General features: G+C 39.7%; 1 protein-coding gene across 1 annotated transcript in view; it reads left to right on the top strand.

Annotated features, from left to right (window-relative positions):
• The window catches only part of DEPTOR (DEP domain containing MTOR interacting protein), a 77,590-nt gene extending 68,495 nt beyond the window's left edge, over positions 1–9,095 (top strand). The window contains exon 10 of the mRNA XM_027884915.1: positions 7,584–9,095. Coding sequence (XP_027740716.1) covers positions 7,584–7,712 — 129 coding nt within the window. The 3' untranslated portion in view covers positions 7,713–9,095. The remainder of the gene's footprint in view (positions 1–7,583) is intronic.
• Positions 9,096–16,302: the final 7,207 nt, after the last annotated feature.

Raw genomic sequence — 16,302 nt, 5'->3', positions numbered from 1 at the left:
AGAGTGAAAAGTTTGATTTGTTTGGTATCCTGCTGCAGACACCTCCAGGTCACTGACAATTGCAAAATGTAATTCCTCTAGCCCTGATTTCACAGGTGCCCATAAGGAAGGGTTCTTACTGACAGCATGGCCTGATACTTAATATGAATCAGGTTCTCACAGGTCTCTCATGCAGATTACACACAAGAAAGATTGGTTTGCTAACAGATTGGTTTGCTTTCTTTGGGAGAACTTTCCTCTGGAAGATCTCAGTGAGTTTCAGAATATCATAGTGAAACAATTATAAGTTTGAGCTACTCAGACTGGCCAGCTGATCTTTGTCCCTGCAGGATTAGTAGGACATGAAAAAAGCATTTATTTATAACTGTTGAGGATGTCTGCATAAAAGAAAAGTAAGCAGGCTGTATCTGTAATGGATTTCATTTTAATTTTGCATTAGCATGAAGAAAAGCAAAAATATTAAAGTTGGGCTATACTTTTTGAAATAACTAGATTGTCAATTCTGGTATGAATTTTATTCTGTAAAATTGTCAAAATACACTTTTCTTTAGCCAGCTCTGAAAGAAGTTATACTTAGAAACTTTTATTTTAGTTCTTAGGAAAATTGCTGAAGAACTTTCCAAGGTTGAAAATAACTCCTACATTTGCCTGAATTTGTCATTTCTATTTGATGCTAGTAAGGTTTAAAAAGAAGACTGAAAAGAAACCTGTATATTTCTCCATGTATTTTGGGAATGGTTTGCCTTAAAGTTAAAATTTTCTGTGTGACTTTGTCATCACAGCAGATGATAAGAAGAAATAATAGTCAAGGAAGCATGTCCTAAACTATCCAATAGGTGTATGTAAGTCAGTGTACATACAAACCATGAACAGAGCAAAGGGTTAAATCCAGTCTGTCTCATAGTGGGTGACTGAGCCAGCCTTGATTCAAACACAGCTTTCTCAGCTGCTAATAACTTCTGAAATACCCTGGTCTCAAAGGCCTTGCATGGTCCTAGTTTAAGCTGTCAGCTGCTAGAAATCTGCTTCAGATCCACACAGAGTCCAGGAGTGAAATCCTGGTTGCTCCAAAGTGAAAGATTAGTGCAGCATTTTTTAATATTTTCCATCATACAGTTGCCATGTGTACAGTAATATTCACACCATCCATTGAAATTAATTGGTGGCGGTGTTTTCAGCATCTCTTTACTTTTAATTGCTGATGCTAGAGCAGCTATCAGTACCAAATAGCCTGTGAAACCTTTCCATTTGGTTGACCTTGGTGCTGTTGGAGGAGAAAACTTGAGTGGCAGACTTTGTGCTTTGCAGTCTTAGATCCTGAATGTTCCCATTGCTGCCTAGATAATTGTGTGAAATATCAGTGCTGCTGAAAAACAGCATTTTTACCACTATCTTTACTGTGTCATTGCTTAATCTAGCTTTGTATTCAAGAATTTCAAGCCTACATTGTATTTAGTAACACTGATTTCTTTGGTACCTATTCGATCTGCATTTGTAGCAGTGTTTATTTTTTTTTTTTAAAGCAAAGTTAACAAAAAAAAAATCCTGGTACTGAAATGTAAATGCTAAATCCACTGAGAATTAGAGCCTTAACCTCCAGCCACTGGAGTGGGGTGCTCACATCTGCTGCTGTGGAAAGGGCAGTTCCTCAGCCACCTCCAGCCATGCTGCCTCCTGCCAGTTGTGTTTCTCTTCACCTTAAGCTTTCTTTTTTTTTCTTTTTTAAATTTGTGTCAAAATAAGGTGGGCATGTAATCATGGTCTTATTCTACTCTTGTAAGTACATTATCTGTTGACTGTGCATGGCTGTTAACTTCCTTCATAATCCATGATGAATGGTTGGGCTCATTGCATCTGTAAATTTAAATGATTTTTAGGGCTGTCCTAAAGAACTTTGCAATTGTCTCTTGAGCCAAACTCTACAGTGGGAATTTCCAGCTCTTTGTAAGCTTTCACAGCACCCTTCTAAAAAGTGTGCCTAGAAAAAGAAAGGAGATTTTAATGGGATTTTTAAATATAGTTAATTCAAAGAAGTCCAGCAAGCAAGGCCTGGCCCCATAGGGAGAGGCAACTAAAGCCTACAGTGCCTAAAGCACAAACAGTGCCTGAATATCCAAGGATCTAGGCTAACTGCCTATTCTCCAAGAACATTCCTGTTGCATTCATAAATATTAAGGTCATCCTGAGGCAGAACTAACTAACCAAGAATTAGTGACAGGTATGCAATGTTTTTATTTAATACTTGGCCTTAAGGTAATTGCGCAATTCCACACCCATGCGTGCAGCCAATCTCCAACATCCCTTAGAAGCATCCTGCAGTCATCCTTATCCCAGCTCCTGAAAAACACCGGCTCAGCTGTCCAGCCCTGGTGCAGGCAGCTCCCTGCGAGGGAGCAGGGCTTTGGTTTGGCCAGCGGGCAATTCTCCCGGCAGGAAAATCAAGGGGTGTGGATGTACATCTGCAGGGCAGCTTGGCAAGGCTGGGGAGAGGCAGGCAGCCAAGGCTTGCTGTGGAGGAAAGAGCAATTACCAGTGAGGGGGAGGAAGGGTTGTACAGCTCCAAGTACAGCACAATCCTGATTTTGGCCAGTAAACATTACGGTAACTGATTATTCTCGCCTCTTCTTGCTGTCTTCAGTCCAGCAATAAATGGCATGACAGATCTTTACTATCTTCCTTAAACAACAGGTTTCCAGATCCCTTCTGTTCAAATGTAAGCCCAAACTTGAAGTTTACCTTTTTATGGAAACACCTGGATTTGTTTAAACCTTCTGTTTGTGCCATGGAAAACCCACAGAAGGACAGAGGTGCTTTTTCTGCTATCCCTGCTTTTGAGGGCTGCTGTTTCCCATGGTGGGAAATTGAAATACTCAACAATAAATGTTTATTGCTTTAACACTTAAATATTTGAAATCAATTAAGGGAGGATTTTTCATTTGAGTGTTACTTTATTTAACTGTTATTAGTTCTGTGGTTTCTAGGTTGCCACATCCTGACCAACAAAATAGTTGGAATTTATTCTGGGCTGTATCATTTCTTGAAGTCTAAGGGATAAAAAGGGATGCTTATCTCCTGTCAGCTCCTTGGAGAGCTATGAGGAAATGAGCAATAAAAGGTTCTTTGAGGCTTTTTTAACTGTAGTTTATCATCTATTATAGTTACTGATGTGTGGAAACCAACAGAAATATTTTACATGTTTATAGTTACAAAGCCCTTAACAGCTGTAGCTACGAGCTGAGCACTTACAGCTTTTTGAAATGTGTTTTTATAAATGTAACATTAAATCATTGTGATTCTGTAAACCATTGCCCTAAGAAAACTCCTGAGATAAAAATATGTGCATTGATCTACTCAGTCAGGGCTGGCTTGTGGGTTCTCACTTGCTGTCACTGTTTTCCAACTCCACCAGTAGAGCAATGCAGGAGGTGGGCTGTTTTGGGGCAGGGTTGATGATGGCCAAAATGCACGAAGCAGCACTGTGTTTTATTTCACCTTGCTGGATGCTGCGCTGGATGGGAAATCAGGGTGGGGAGAAGAAAACTGGGTGAGTCAAGGGCACTCAGCATAATGAAGGGCTCAGGACTGTGTAAACCTCCGTCCCCTCCTTAGGACTGGAGGACACAGCAAATGTCTCTGTATTTCTTTATCCCTGAGGGCACCAGATCTGGAATTTGCAGAGACTCAGTCCTCTGGAGCACTGGGCAAGCGATTACTAGGGAGAGAGCTTTCTGCCCCCAGGCTGGCTGGACCTTCATTACAATTTCCTGTTCCTCATGGGTCTTTTCATACAATTTTAGGACAAGACTGCACTCTTCTCTGAGTGCATTTCTCCTCTCTGCATTTCTCTTCTCATCTGGCTTGGGTGCCCTTCTTGCATCTAATGCTCTCCAGTGGAAATGACGAAGCTAATGAGCCATTTGGATCCAGTGCAGAGGATGGTATGAAGGGGACTGTTCTCAGCATTTCTGGTTAATAGTACTGCCAAGGGCAAGCAATAAAACAAACACATTGAGAGCACAGACATGTCAACTCTTGTCTGCTGCGTTAGAAATTCACTCTTTGGCATCCAGATTGCTGTTCACACTACTGTCGAGCCTGTACCATCCACACTCACACCGTAGCAGCCCTGGTATGGGTGGGTGGCTGGTCTGGAAAGTCTGTTCCTCTGCCAGGGATGTTCCCTGGAGGCCCCTGAATGCCCCTGGCATGATCCAATGTGCAGATTTATCCATCACACACTTGCATGCCTGTCTCTGGCCAAACACGAATCCCATGCATTGGGATTCCAGTAACTCAAGAAGTCTGAGAATATGCAGCAGTAAAACAAACATCAGCCATTCAACTTCCAAAAATTGCATTAAGCCAGAAGAGACAATGTTGATTCTTCAGGTCTGTTTTAAATCAACCCAAGTATTATTCTGAAGCCAGAGCTATAATTCAGTAAAACTTGATGCAATCTTGGAAAGCCATAGAAAGCTTTAGGAAATACCACTGGAAGTTGAGACCTACAGATGCAGCAATAATCTGCATTTTTAAACTAAATAGACATGCCACTTAAATAGTAATTGAAGCACACTGCAGAGGATGAAGGGTTACCTTTTCAACAAAAATCCTTACATTTAGAAGCCTTTGTCTGCATGCAAAATGTGAACCAATTTCCCAGTGCTATTTGCAGCAGAAATATTCATATAGAGGAAATACACATCCATGCTGCCATGGGAGTTGGCTCAGTGATATTGCTGATTGCCATACTTTGGTGATCCTTTAGGCTACCAGGAAGGCTGACTTCCAGGATATTCAGTTCTGCAGAGGAGTTTGGAGGATAGGGGGTAAGGTGCTAGAGAGAGGCCTGCCCTCCCTTCAGGGGCTGCTGCTCCTGCTCTAAGGAAAAGAGATTAAAATAGTTTGTGACATTTTGGATGAAATGTTACATTTTTGCATTGGCTTTGCTTCCCCTATAATTTTCCTTAAATGGAACATTGATAGCTACATTCCGACCATTTTGCACAAATATGAATTGAGTTTCACTGCACATTGTCCTTGAGAGGGAAGGTGGCTGATGCACAAAAGTTAAATGACTTCACATGTAAGAAAATCTATTGTAGAGCTAGCACTGAAGGACACCAGAGCTTCTTCCCACCTCTCCTCTATCCATTTCTGTGTCGTGTTTCTGCCCAAATGGGAAGGGTAAAAAATCATAGATTCATAGAATTATTAAATTGGAAAAGACTGATTGGTTTAATAGCGAAGAGTCCAACCATTAGCCTAACATTGCCATGTTCACCACCAAACTGTGTTCCACATGGGATTTTTTTTTCACACTTTCAGGGATGGTGATTCCGCCACTTCCTTGGCAGCCTGTTCCAATGTCTGACCACCTGTTCAGTGAAGAAATTTCATTTAATATTACAGAACCAATTAGGTTGCAAAAGACCTCTGAGATCAATGAGTCCAACCTATGATCGAACTCTGCCAAGTCAACTAGACCATGGCACTGACCCTCCCCTGGTGCAACTTGAGGCCATTTCCTCTCATCCTGTTACTTGTTATCTGGGAGAAGAGACCGACCCCCACTTTGTTACAACTTCCTTTCAGGTAGTTGTAGGGAGTGAGGCTCCTCTCCTGAGGCTCCTTTTGTCCAGGCTAAATAATCCCAGCTCCCTCAGCTGCTGCTCACCAGACTTGTGCTCCAGACCCTTCACCATCTCTGTTCCCCTTCTCTGGACACGCTCCAGCCACTCAATGTCTTTCTTGAAGTGAGAGGCCCAGGACTGGACACAGTATATGAGGTGTGACCTCACTGGTGCCAATCACTTCCCTGCTCCTGCTGGCCACACTGTTCCTGATGCAGGCCAGGATGCCATTGGCCTTCTTGGCCACCTGGGCACGCTGCTGGCTCATGTTCAGCTGCTGCCGACCACCACCCCCAGGTCCTTTTCCCTCTGGCAGTGTTCCAGCCAATGTTCCCTCCCCAAGGCTGTGGCACTGCAGGGGGTTGCTGTGACCCAAGTGCAGGACGTGGCACTTGGCCTTGTTGAACCTCATAAAATTGGCCTTGACCCATCAATCCAGGCTGTCTGTATAAAATAAAGCATGAAAATTTCTTGTGATATTTGCTTCACAGCTTCTTTTTTACAGACAAGGTGATGTATGAGTAAGATAATCTTGTTTTCATTGAAACATCAGGATGATATTATTATTCCTTTAGGCTCCATATTTTTATCATTAAAAACACAGTTCTAGACACTACACACATTTTTTGACCTTTTTAACAAACTCTGTAATCTTATGATTAGATACAGAGAAGGCTTAATGTCTTTGAGGAATCAATATTGTCTTTCTTTTCCTGCACTTTTTTACAACATTGTGACTTTTTCTCTGATTAACTCTTTTAAGATATGCAGTGATGTTGATCAGAGTATTTCTGTCAAGCGTTTTTAAATTGAAAATGGCCTACGATGATACAAAACTTCCAATGTTTGAATTTGTTACAGCTTTTACAAAAAAATTTAGCATATTTGAAAATAATTAATAAGCCATAGCTGCTGAAGGAAACTAAAACCAGTCACATGGCAGTGACATTTTAATCTCTCCTAGTACTGACTTCATCTTCCCTGATATTATTTCCTAGCATTTAGATGCTTTGATCTAGTGAAGTAATAAGTCCAGACTTTGCCCTAAGCCTGGAAACATGATGCATATTTTTAATGTGACTACCAAGAGTTGACTAAAATGTTTTCTACGAAAATGTTCAGGACAAACTAAGGACAAAAGATTGTAATAGCCAGAGCTGTCTTCAATAGAATCATAAAATGACCTGGGTTAGAAGGGACCCTAAACACGTGTTCTCTGCTGTGGACAGAGACACCTTTCACTACGTCAGATTGCTCAGGGCTCTATCCAGTCTGGCCTTCCACACTTCCAGGGAGGGCACATCCACAACTTCTCTGGGAAACCTCCTCACCACCCTCACAGTAAAGAATATTTTCCTAATATCTAATCTAATCTACTCTCTTTCAGTTCCCATTACCCTTACATGCCCTTGTAGTCTTCTCTTTCTTGTAGGCTCCCTTCAGGTACTGGAAGGCTACATGTAGGTCATGCTGAAACCTTCTTTTCTCCAGGCTGAGCAAATCCAGTTCTCTCAGCCTTTCCTCATAGGAGATGTTCTCCATCCCTTTAATCATCTTGGTAGCTCTCCTCTGGAGTCACTCCAACAGCTTGATATCCTTTGCTGTGCTGGGTCCCCAGAGCTGGATGTCCCATACTGTTGGCAACCCACCACTGATATAATAAAATAGCATTGTTATAAGAAGAGAAATCTCCTCTTTGTAAGAAAAATTATTAATGTAGGACAACAGAATTTCACGGATTTGAAGCTTGCAGTGACATTTCAAAAGAAATTATGGAATATTAACCAGACTAATTCTAAGAAGTGTAGGTTTTTTAAGAGTGCTGAGTGAGATGCTGTGAAGAGTTCTGGAGGGTTTGCCTGCTCAGGAGTTAATAGTACACCTGTATAAATAATCTAACAAAAAAACCCTCTAATGCCTAACTGGTTTTGCTGCTTTCTTTCTCCTCAGGTTTGCCAGTTTGTTGTATCTGTCAACGGCCTCAATGTTCTCCATGTGGATTACAGGACAGTGAGCAACCTCATCCTGACTGGCCCTCGAACAATTGTGATGGAAGTGATGGAAGAAATGGAGGCCTGAGAAGGCAAAAAACCCTCTTACTGGATATTTTTGTGAGAGAAATGGTGACAACCATGAAGTGACATGACACAAGGCAGCAGGACGTTGCTGTGTCTAAATAGATGATTTTGCTTTTAGGGAAGGGGACTCTCTTTCATTTAACAATAATAGCACTGGTGATTATGCTAAGATGTGAACAACAGATACCAGCATATTTTCACTACAGATTTCTCTTTGCCTGACAGAAACAAGATTAGGGCCTTTAGATTGTCTGTCCAGCCATGTCTGCATCAGTCAGAATGGTTTCCAACCTAAGAGGTTGTGCATATTTCCTCATAGTCCACCACTGGATCAGAGCACTTCAGGAGGTGAAAAAGCCAAACACAGTGGGGTTAGTATGTCACAGATGGTTTGCATGGCATATTTACATTGGTAAGTGTTGTCCTGGTGTCCAGCTTTGTCCCTGGAGCATGTGCAGTCACAGTTGCTCTCTCCTTGGGCCAAGGGACAGTTGACTAAATGCTGGCTTGATTGCAATCAAACACAATTGAACTGCAAATGCATGAAAAAAAGGTGTCTGTGCTCTGTAGATGATATTCTGGCCTGAATGTTCGGGCCTAACTGAATACACAGGTTAGTCTAGAAAGAAAATGGGAAAATGTGTGGTACTTTTACAAAATCTGCCTTTGAAAATTGGTCTTTTGGTTTCAATGCTTACTTAAAAGATTTAAACACTGGTTTAGGTTCTTGAGTATAAGATACTGATTTTGAGGTTTTTTCCATATCTGTAAATGGAAGGTGCCTCAGGCTTGCTGTTTATCACTTTGGAGAAATTTTGGACACCTTTATTCCTAAAAGAAGAATATTTGGCAGGTTGCAGTAGGGAATTCACAGTGTTAGCATTAGGAATGATACATCCACATGCTCCACTAGCATAAGTACACTTCAAATTGAAGCAACGTACTTGAATGTACATTAAGCTTGTTAGCACTTTTCAATCATCTGATGTTTTGCAAAGAACCAACTTGCCGCATGAGCTGCGTTTGACACTTTTACTAATAAAATGTATTTAACTGACTCTTACTCCTTTTCAAACAGTAGGGTTTTGTCATTGATTAAAAAAAATCATTTATACAAGTTTCATATTCTACAGTTAGATGACTCCTCAGCTCGATGACAGGGGGACTGCATGGGTTTTCTTTGATCTTTGAATGGAATAAATACATTCTTCTCCACAGAATTATAAATGTATTTTGCAGACTTTCTCTGCTGTCTAAATTTTACAATTAAAGCTTGACTTTCTGTATGGGCATACCACAAATCGTTCAATTATGGGGTGGGGAAAGTATTTTTTCCTCAAATAATGTTGAAATATGTTTTGTATTAAAAATTGTTCTCACTAAATAAATTGCTCTTCCAGTATGTTTTTCACTCAAACACTTTTACATCAGAGATGCGGCAGGTCTTCAAAATCACACGTGCCTGCAGCTTTGTGGGTAGAAGTCCCTGTGTTCTTTGTTCCTGATACAGTATACCTGTGGTTGATTTTTCACCATGAAAGCTTCTCATATTCCACTAATGTGCAGCAGTGCAGAGAGATATGAAACTGCACCTGCTGACTTGATATTAGCCAGGCACAAGACTGTTTGAAAGATTTGTTCACACTGTCATCTACCATGACAGTTGTTTATCCCAATTGTACTCCACAAAATTTTGTAACCCATACCAGATTATCTTCTGCAGTTCATCTAAAATAAACAGTTGGGCACAAAATGTTATATGAGATCGTAACCACTGTCGATGGTATCCACTTGGAACAGTTGGAAAAAATAATTCCAGAAATGTTTCAGTATGCTACAAGTTTTTTTTATTTTGTGAATCCAGGAATGCTTTTTTTTTTTTTCCCCCTCCCCTGCGTTGTTTCGGTGGCTCGGGTGGTATATACTTTGTACCCCTTTGAAATATAAATTCTGCATGTTAGACTAAGTCAAATATTAAAATGAGAAGGATTTTCTTAGCAAAATGCTAATGATTCTCTCTAATGCCATTGTGGATTCTTCTGTATTACATCTCTTGCCGTAGTTAATATTCTGCTACAACTTCTCTGTAGCTTACAGATAATTAAGAAACTGGGTCAGAATTGGGCTTAATAATGCATTACAGAGTGCACTTTAGACTGGAGCAAAAGGAGTGGGAATGGGGGCAGGGAAAAATCTGTGCATTTCCCTATGTTACAGATTGAAGATGGCATCTTGTTTTGCAAAATACATTAGTCTCTATCACAATTTGAGCACGGTTACTTGCCTGCTTTTAATGGGGATTTCCATATGGTGGTCTCAACTTGATTGGCAATCCGGATCTTAATTAATTCTTTCCCTCTTCGATGTGACAAAGGTATTCAAATTATCTCTACAGTGAAATTTTGTATTTTTGAAAAGAGGATGCAAAGTAGACAATTAAGCTGTGTGATGTATCATTTCCAATTAAGTTGTGGTTTGTCTGCACACGGTGCTGCATATGCTCCGAAACATCCCACAGGAGTTAGTGTCAAACTCTCACGCACTTCAGAGGGCACAGAATTTTGAATATAACAGAGCACCTTGCTTCCTTGCAAAGTGCCAGGGGAAATGTAAGATTATTCACAGAAGTGAGGCATTTCAAGAGATGCATGAATATCACAGTGTGGACTGAAGCAAGAAACCAGAGAAGGAAAAAAACTAGCATCAGCAGTAATAGCTTCATTAAAAAGTCAGGCATTTCTGCAAGTCTTACTCTGTTATGTGATCACATTTTTGGTTACTATAGATCTTGTAGATCCTCTAATAAATCTTTAAGCCCTAATAATACAGATTAGTGCCACCTCTCTGCACGTGAACATTTGCAAATCATTTATGAAACATCTTCAAGCAATATAATATTTAATTAAATTCAAGTAGCAGTTAAGATAATTGGAGCATTAAATCAGGGCAATATTTCTCATATTTTTCTTCTGCTAAATTTCCTACAAGATACAGTGTATTTATTATCTTCATCAAGATCAAATACCATATGTATAACATTGAACACTACTGTTTCCGCAGCTTGTCCCATGGAAGGCATTTCATTCATGAAATGATGAAATAAACCACTTCAGGTGTATCAGAATTTGATTCTCTGCATTTTAGGTCTCACAGAAGCTGAAAATAAAATTTTCAGAAAAAGACATAGTGGTGTCATGGCAACATCTGAAATACCAGGGGGTCTGTTCTACTATACCCTCTTCTATGAGGTTACCTTCAGGAAAAGGTTTGGGAGGAAGAAGTCATGCAGCAGGACTGCTTCTCTTGGTGTTTTTATTTTGATTTTTGGTTATATGCTCACTGATAAGCACAGAGATGTGTCAAATGCTGTCCTACAGTTAGTGGTTTAATGGTCAGCAGGTCCCCTTAGCACAATCTAGATCTTGAAAATTGCCCCAGTGTAGTTCAGAGAATAACATGAGATGCAAAGTTGGGCACAGGAGTGGTGGTGTGCACAGGCTTTGTTGTGCCTCTTGGCCTTAGGACCAGAGAATAATCCTGATTTTATGTACCAACACAGACATAGCTAAAGAGAATAGTCTGAGGATTGGGAAGAATAAGGACAACTGACTTCTGCACTGACAGCTATGATGCATGGAGACTTCCTTTTCCCTATGGATGGAAAGAGAATGATCAAATTATGGGATAATATTCTAAAAATTTTAGATAACACTTGGAATTAAAGACTAATTTAAAATGTTAATTTTGCTAAATAAGTATTATTCTAAATTTAGAGACAGGAAAAGTGAGGCAATATGTTTTGCAGAAATGTCTGCCTAATGCAAGACAGACTGAGAAATCAATTGTTGCAATTATGAGTATTTTCTTCCCACTGTATAATTAGAACTAGACCATTTGTGTAAGTAAAAAGGCATGTGTATGTCACATGTATAAGTACAGCTAGACCACACCACTCTTCAAACAAAGTGAGAGAACTTCTAACCTTTTACAATGAAACTGCCATTAAAGGTTTCCATAAACCCCCCTTTTTGAATTTGCCTTTCTTTATCTGGTGAGTGATGTAACTTATATTTTTCACTTATATGTGTTATAAAACCAGAAATCGTAACTGCCAATGCACTAATTCCCTTTGTATACACATAGTGCAGATAAAAATATCATTAATGTTCCAGAGAGGCTGAGTGATTTAAACCATTAAATGTTTCTACAAACTTTTACATAAATATTTATAATTTTTAAAAGGAGCCATTAATGTAAGAGGGAATTTAAGAACGTCAAAGGATATCACAGTGATACAACTAATTTATACTATAAAGGCAGTGTTTCATGTTTAGTTACTAAGTCTTTGTACTTGCAATTCTGCAGAAAACTCAGAAATATTCAGAAGGGAATAGCTGTAACTGTCCTCTAGAAAAATTGGCTGTTGTTTTGCAGTTAGGTATCCATTCTCATATTGGCCATGGGAGTTGTGAATTTCCAGTACTGTTGAAACTCATATTTCATAAACACACACTTGAAATTAAATGTTTAGCTTTAAGAGCGTGTTTGAAGCAGACATTGGAAGTGCAAATCATTGTAATGCCTCTTATACAAAAATGCTGCCACATACCCATAGGTATCCTCTGTCAAAGTAACTCTTGCTAAACTTAGAGTACAACAGTTGCCTCTTGTCTTTTGTATGGCCTTGTCAAATAATAATTTCTTTCCAGAATTTGCAGTTAATTTGCAGAGGAAAATTCTCTTTTTATGTTCAACATCCCACTTCTGTTCCTAAGACACTTAGACCCAGAGACATTGTAGAAGATGGTCACTAGACCATGGTACAGAGATAGCTGTTGGTATGCTTACCACTTCAAAGAGTCCTTTACATCATGCCTGAGCAGCTGAACACCTCCTTTCCTGAGAAGTACTCCCACTACTCCTGCTGCTGCTCCTGCTGCATGCACCCAAGCAGGCCAAACTGGGAAACACTGGTCTAAAGGAAAGTCATTGCTTTGGACACTGGTCGAAAGGACAGACTTTGCCTCTACCAGTGATTTACAGATATATATCATTTTCTTTCCCATTCTTCTACTTCTTTTGCCACATAGTTAGTAATGGTCCTGCTTTCTGCTTCCAGCTCAAAAAATTGGTTCTGGAAGATCTTGATGACCCTGCTTTTTTTGGTATTTTTACTAGTCTGTTTTTGAGTGTCTCTATTATAATGACAATCACTAGCTTTTCATAAATTAGCAGTGCTTATTTATCAAGCCTAAGATTTCGGGAAGATGGGTGAACTGGCTGCTGCTTTACTATCAAATATTAACTCACACATAAACAAAGCCTTGAGATAAGAGAATAAAATAAGGCCAAGTTATCATAATGATGGAATAAAAATAATATAAAAAATGCCACCACATCCATTCATAACAAACCTGCATATGATTCATAACACAGTATGGGCCGTAACTTTCATGGACTTTTTCAGATTATGAGAGAAAAGATGAGGGACCTCCAAAGAATGGGGTTTTTTTTGGCCTTCTGGATAAGCTACCAGAGACTTCCCTCCATCACATACCAGCTGCAGCACAGCCTCCCAACCATAGCTGGGCTTAAACCCACATAAACTCATGTCTACACTGCTGACTGTAAATGACTGTAAATGACTGGAGACTTTAACAATTCCGGTTTGTGCTTTCCCCTTCAGGTTTTAGAGTTTATTTTATTAAACAGAAAACCAATTAATTTCTCCATCTATACAATTAAGAAATGCTCCTGAAGAAATGTTCCTTTTCCTCCCTTATGTTTCTAGTGGAATGTGTGATGAACAGGAATCGTACTTTTCTTTATACCCAAGCGTGACTCAGGGAATACTTGTTCTTACCTGCAGTTCTCAGGAAAACCTCCTCTGAGCCTCCCCGGAAAACATTACCTGAACAGAACCTTCTGTATGATGCCTATTATTATGTAGCTGGAAAATACATAGTATGTACAAACCTTTATTTAAAAAAAAGCAAACCCCCAAAAAGTTAGCTTCTATGAAGATTCTTGTTAATGATTTTAAAGTAGAAGCAAAGTGAATTTAGCCCCCAGAAGAGCATCCATTCTGCAGGTGCAGTGATGGGGTGTAATACAGAAAGTTTCTGTCAGAGAAAATAGAATAGTTTGGGTTGGAAGGGAGGGACCTTAAAGATCATTTAGTTCACAGAATCACAGAATATGCCAAGTTGGAAGGAACCCATCGGGTCCAACTCCTGACCCTGCACAGGACCATCCCCAAGAGTCACACCATGTACCTGAGAGTATCATCCAAGTGCTTCTTGAACTCTGTCAGGTTTGGTGCTGTGACCACTTCCCTGGGGAGCCTGTTCCAGTGACCAACCTCACTCTGGAGGAAGAACCTTTTTCTAATATCCAACTTAAACCTGCCCTGACACAACTTCAGGCCGTTCCTTTGGGTCATCACAGAGAAGAAATCAGTGGCTGCCCCTCCTCTTCTCCTCTTGAGGAAGTTGTAACTGCAGTGAGGTCTCCCCTCAGTCTCCTCTTCTCCAGGCTGAACAGACCAAGTGCCCTCAGCCACTCCTCACATGGCTTCCCCTCAAGGCCCTTCACCATCTTCACTGCCCTCCTTTGGACGCTCTCTAAGAGCTTAATATCTTTCTTATATTGTAGTGCCCAAAACTGCCACGATATTCAAGGTGAGGCTGCCCCAGTGCAGAGCAGAGTGGGACAATCCCCTCCCTCAACCGGCAGACGATGCTTTGCCTGATGCCCCCCCAGGACATGGTTGGCCCTCCTGGCTGCCAGGGCACTGCTGACTCATTCAACTTGCCATTTACTGGGACCTGTGCTGTGGGCAGGGACATCTTCCACTGCACCAGGTTTCTTAGTGCCTGAACACTGCCAGAGATGGGACACTCCCAGAATGTCCTGTTAAGTTTCTTAATTGAATCACTGAAAGAAAAAATATGTTGTGCTTTTATGAGTAAATTTACAATTGATGTTCTTAACCCTGTCTTCTCAACAAGAACAAAGTTGTAATTAGTGCTTTTGCATTTAAGAACATTCAAGCATAAAATGCACTACATAAGAACATAGCAAAGATATACATTTGTTTGTGAAATATCTCAGTTTCAAATATAACAAACTTCCCAAAGGAAACACATCCTCTAAAGAAAAAATTTTAATTTATTTTATGAGGTAATTAAAACTTTTTTCATGCTTTCTATTTATAAAATATTTATATATATGTGCAAACGTCTGTATCAACTAAAAATAAATACACATGCAGGCTTGACTGAACAACTGTTTTGTCAATGGAGTCCATCAATGGGGCTAAACTAAGCTCTTCATGTTTATTAGCAAAAGTTTAATTAAGCATGATGTTGAGCAAAGCCTGGGAAATATTAAGTGATTACACTCAGAAGAAGTGTTTAGGAGGTTGCAGGATCAGGAATCCATTTAATTTCTGTTCTCAAAGTGCCCTAAAAGCCTGCAAAGCATTTCTCGAAACATGGTAAGATTTTCTTAAAACTCATTTAAAAATTGCAGATGAAATGCACTAGCTTTTATGGGTTACCTTGGAAAGGAAGAAACATTAATGCATTTAAGATCTTAATGTTAGGTTTTCCTGCTGCCTGTTTTGTTTTGTGTTTTCAGGTCAACTGCTTTTTGAAGATGACTTACTGCACCCTTTTGTTTGTTACTACAGTTGGGAAGTGTGTGTGCTTAGTTTGTTTTGCCAGGATAAACAAGATCCTGTTGAATATTAAAGAATTCAGTATTTCATGTTCTATTACACTCCATCAGGCAAATCATCTATTACAAAATATGCTTAAAAGATGCGGTTACAAAACAGTGCTGAGTTACTCTCTTAAACATTTGATTTTTATGATAGCATGTGCATAACACTTTTCAAATTTTGTTTCATTATCCATTGTACATGACTGTATTATTGTTCATTCTCCTAAAAGATTTTTTTTCTGGGGGTTATTGATTCACCTTCCTTATAGTAGCATCCATATTCAATTCCAGAGACCATTTAAATAGAAATCCCCCTGACCTTATCACCTACATATTTAGATAACTAAAAAAAAAATCATCTCTTCTGGTTCAGAAATATTGTAATTTGGAAGATGAAGGCATGAAAAACATTTATCTTAACTCTCACTGATGACTTTCTTTTGCCAAAAACAATGCTGTCTTAATGGGCAGAGCTTCAGGAAGTCATGTAACACAGGAATAAAAACTTTATGATTGGGATCAAATTGTCCACATTTTAAAGGCTCTTTTCCAGTAGTTACCATGATTAACTCCCAACAATGGGCTTGTGATTGCAAAGATGACCTTTGGAGCGTGGGTTACTGTAGTGCTCTTTTCCCCGAACTGTAGATAGTCTGAAAAAACATCACAGCAGGGTAATGGCATCCACTTCTACTTATCTAATTGGAATCTGAGCTCAGAAAGCAGGGGCTTCGTTCTGTGGCATACACATAAATGTCAAGTACCATCAAAGATGCTTTTAGGGCATTTGAGACATTCTTATGCAGCAGAGAGGACCTTCAGGGAAGCCCATGACCTCTCAAAATCACATCTAAAGACTAAGTCCC

Source organism: Empidonax traillii, unplaced genomic scaffold (genome assembly GCF_003031625.1).
Source record: "Empidonax traillii isolate 1590-97213 ecotype Southwest subspecies unplaced genomic scaffold, ASM303162v1 scaffold157:size2224338, whole genome shotgun sequence".
NCBI lineage: Eukaryota > Metazoa > Chordata > Aves > Passeriformes > Tyrannidae > Empidonax > Empidonax traillii.
Note: the sequence above shows the minus strand (reverse complement) of the source record. Positions and strands in the feature narration are given on the sequence as shown.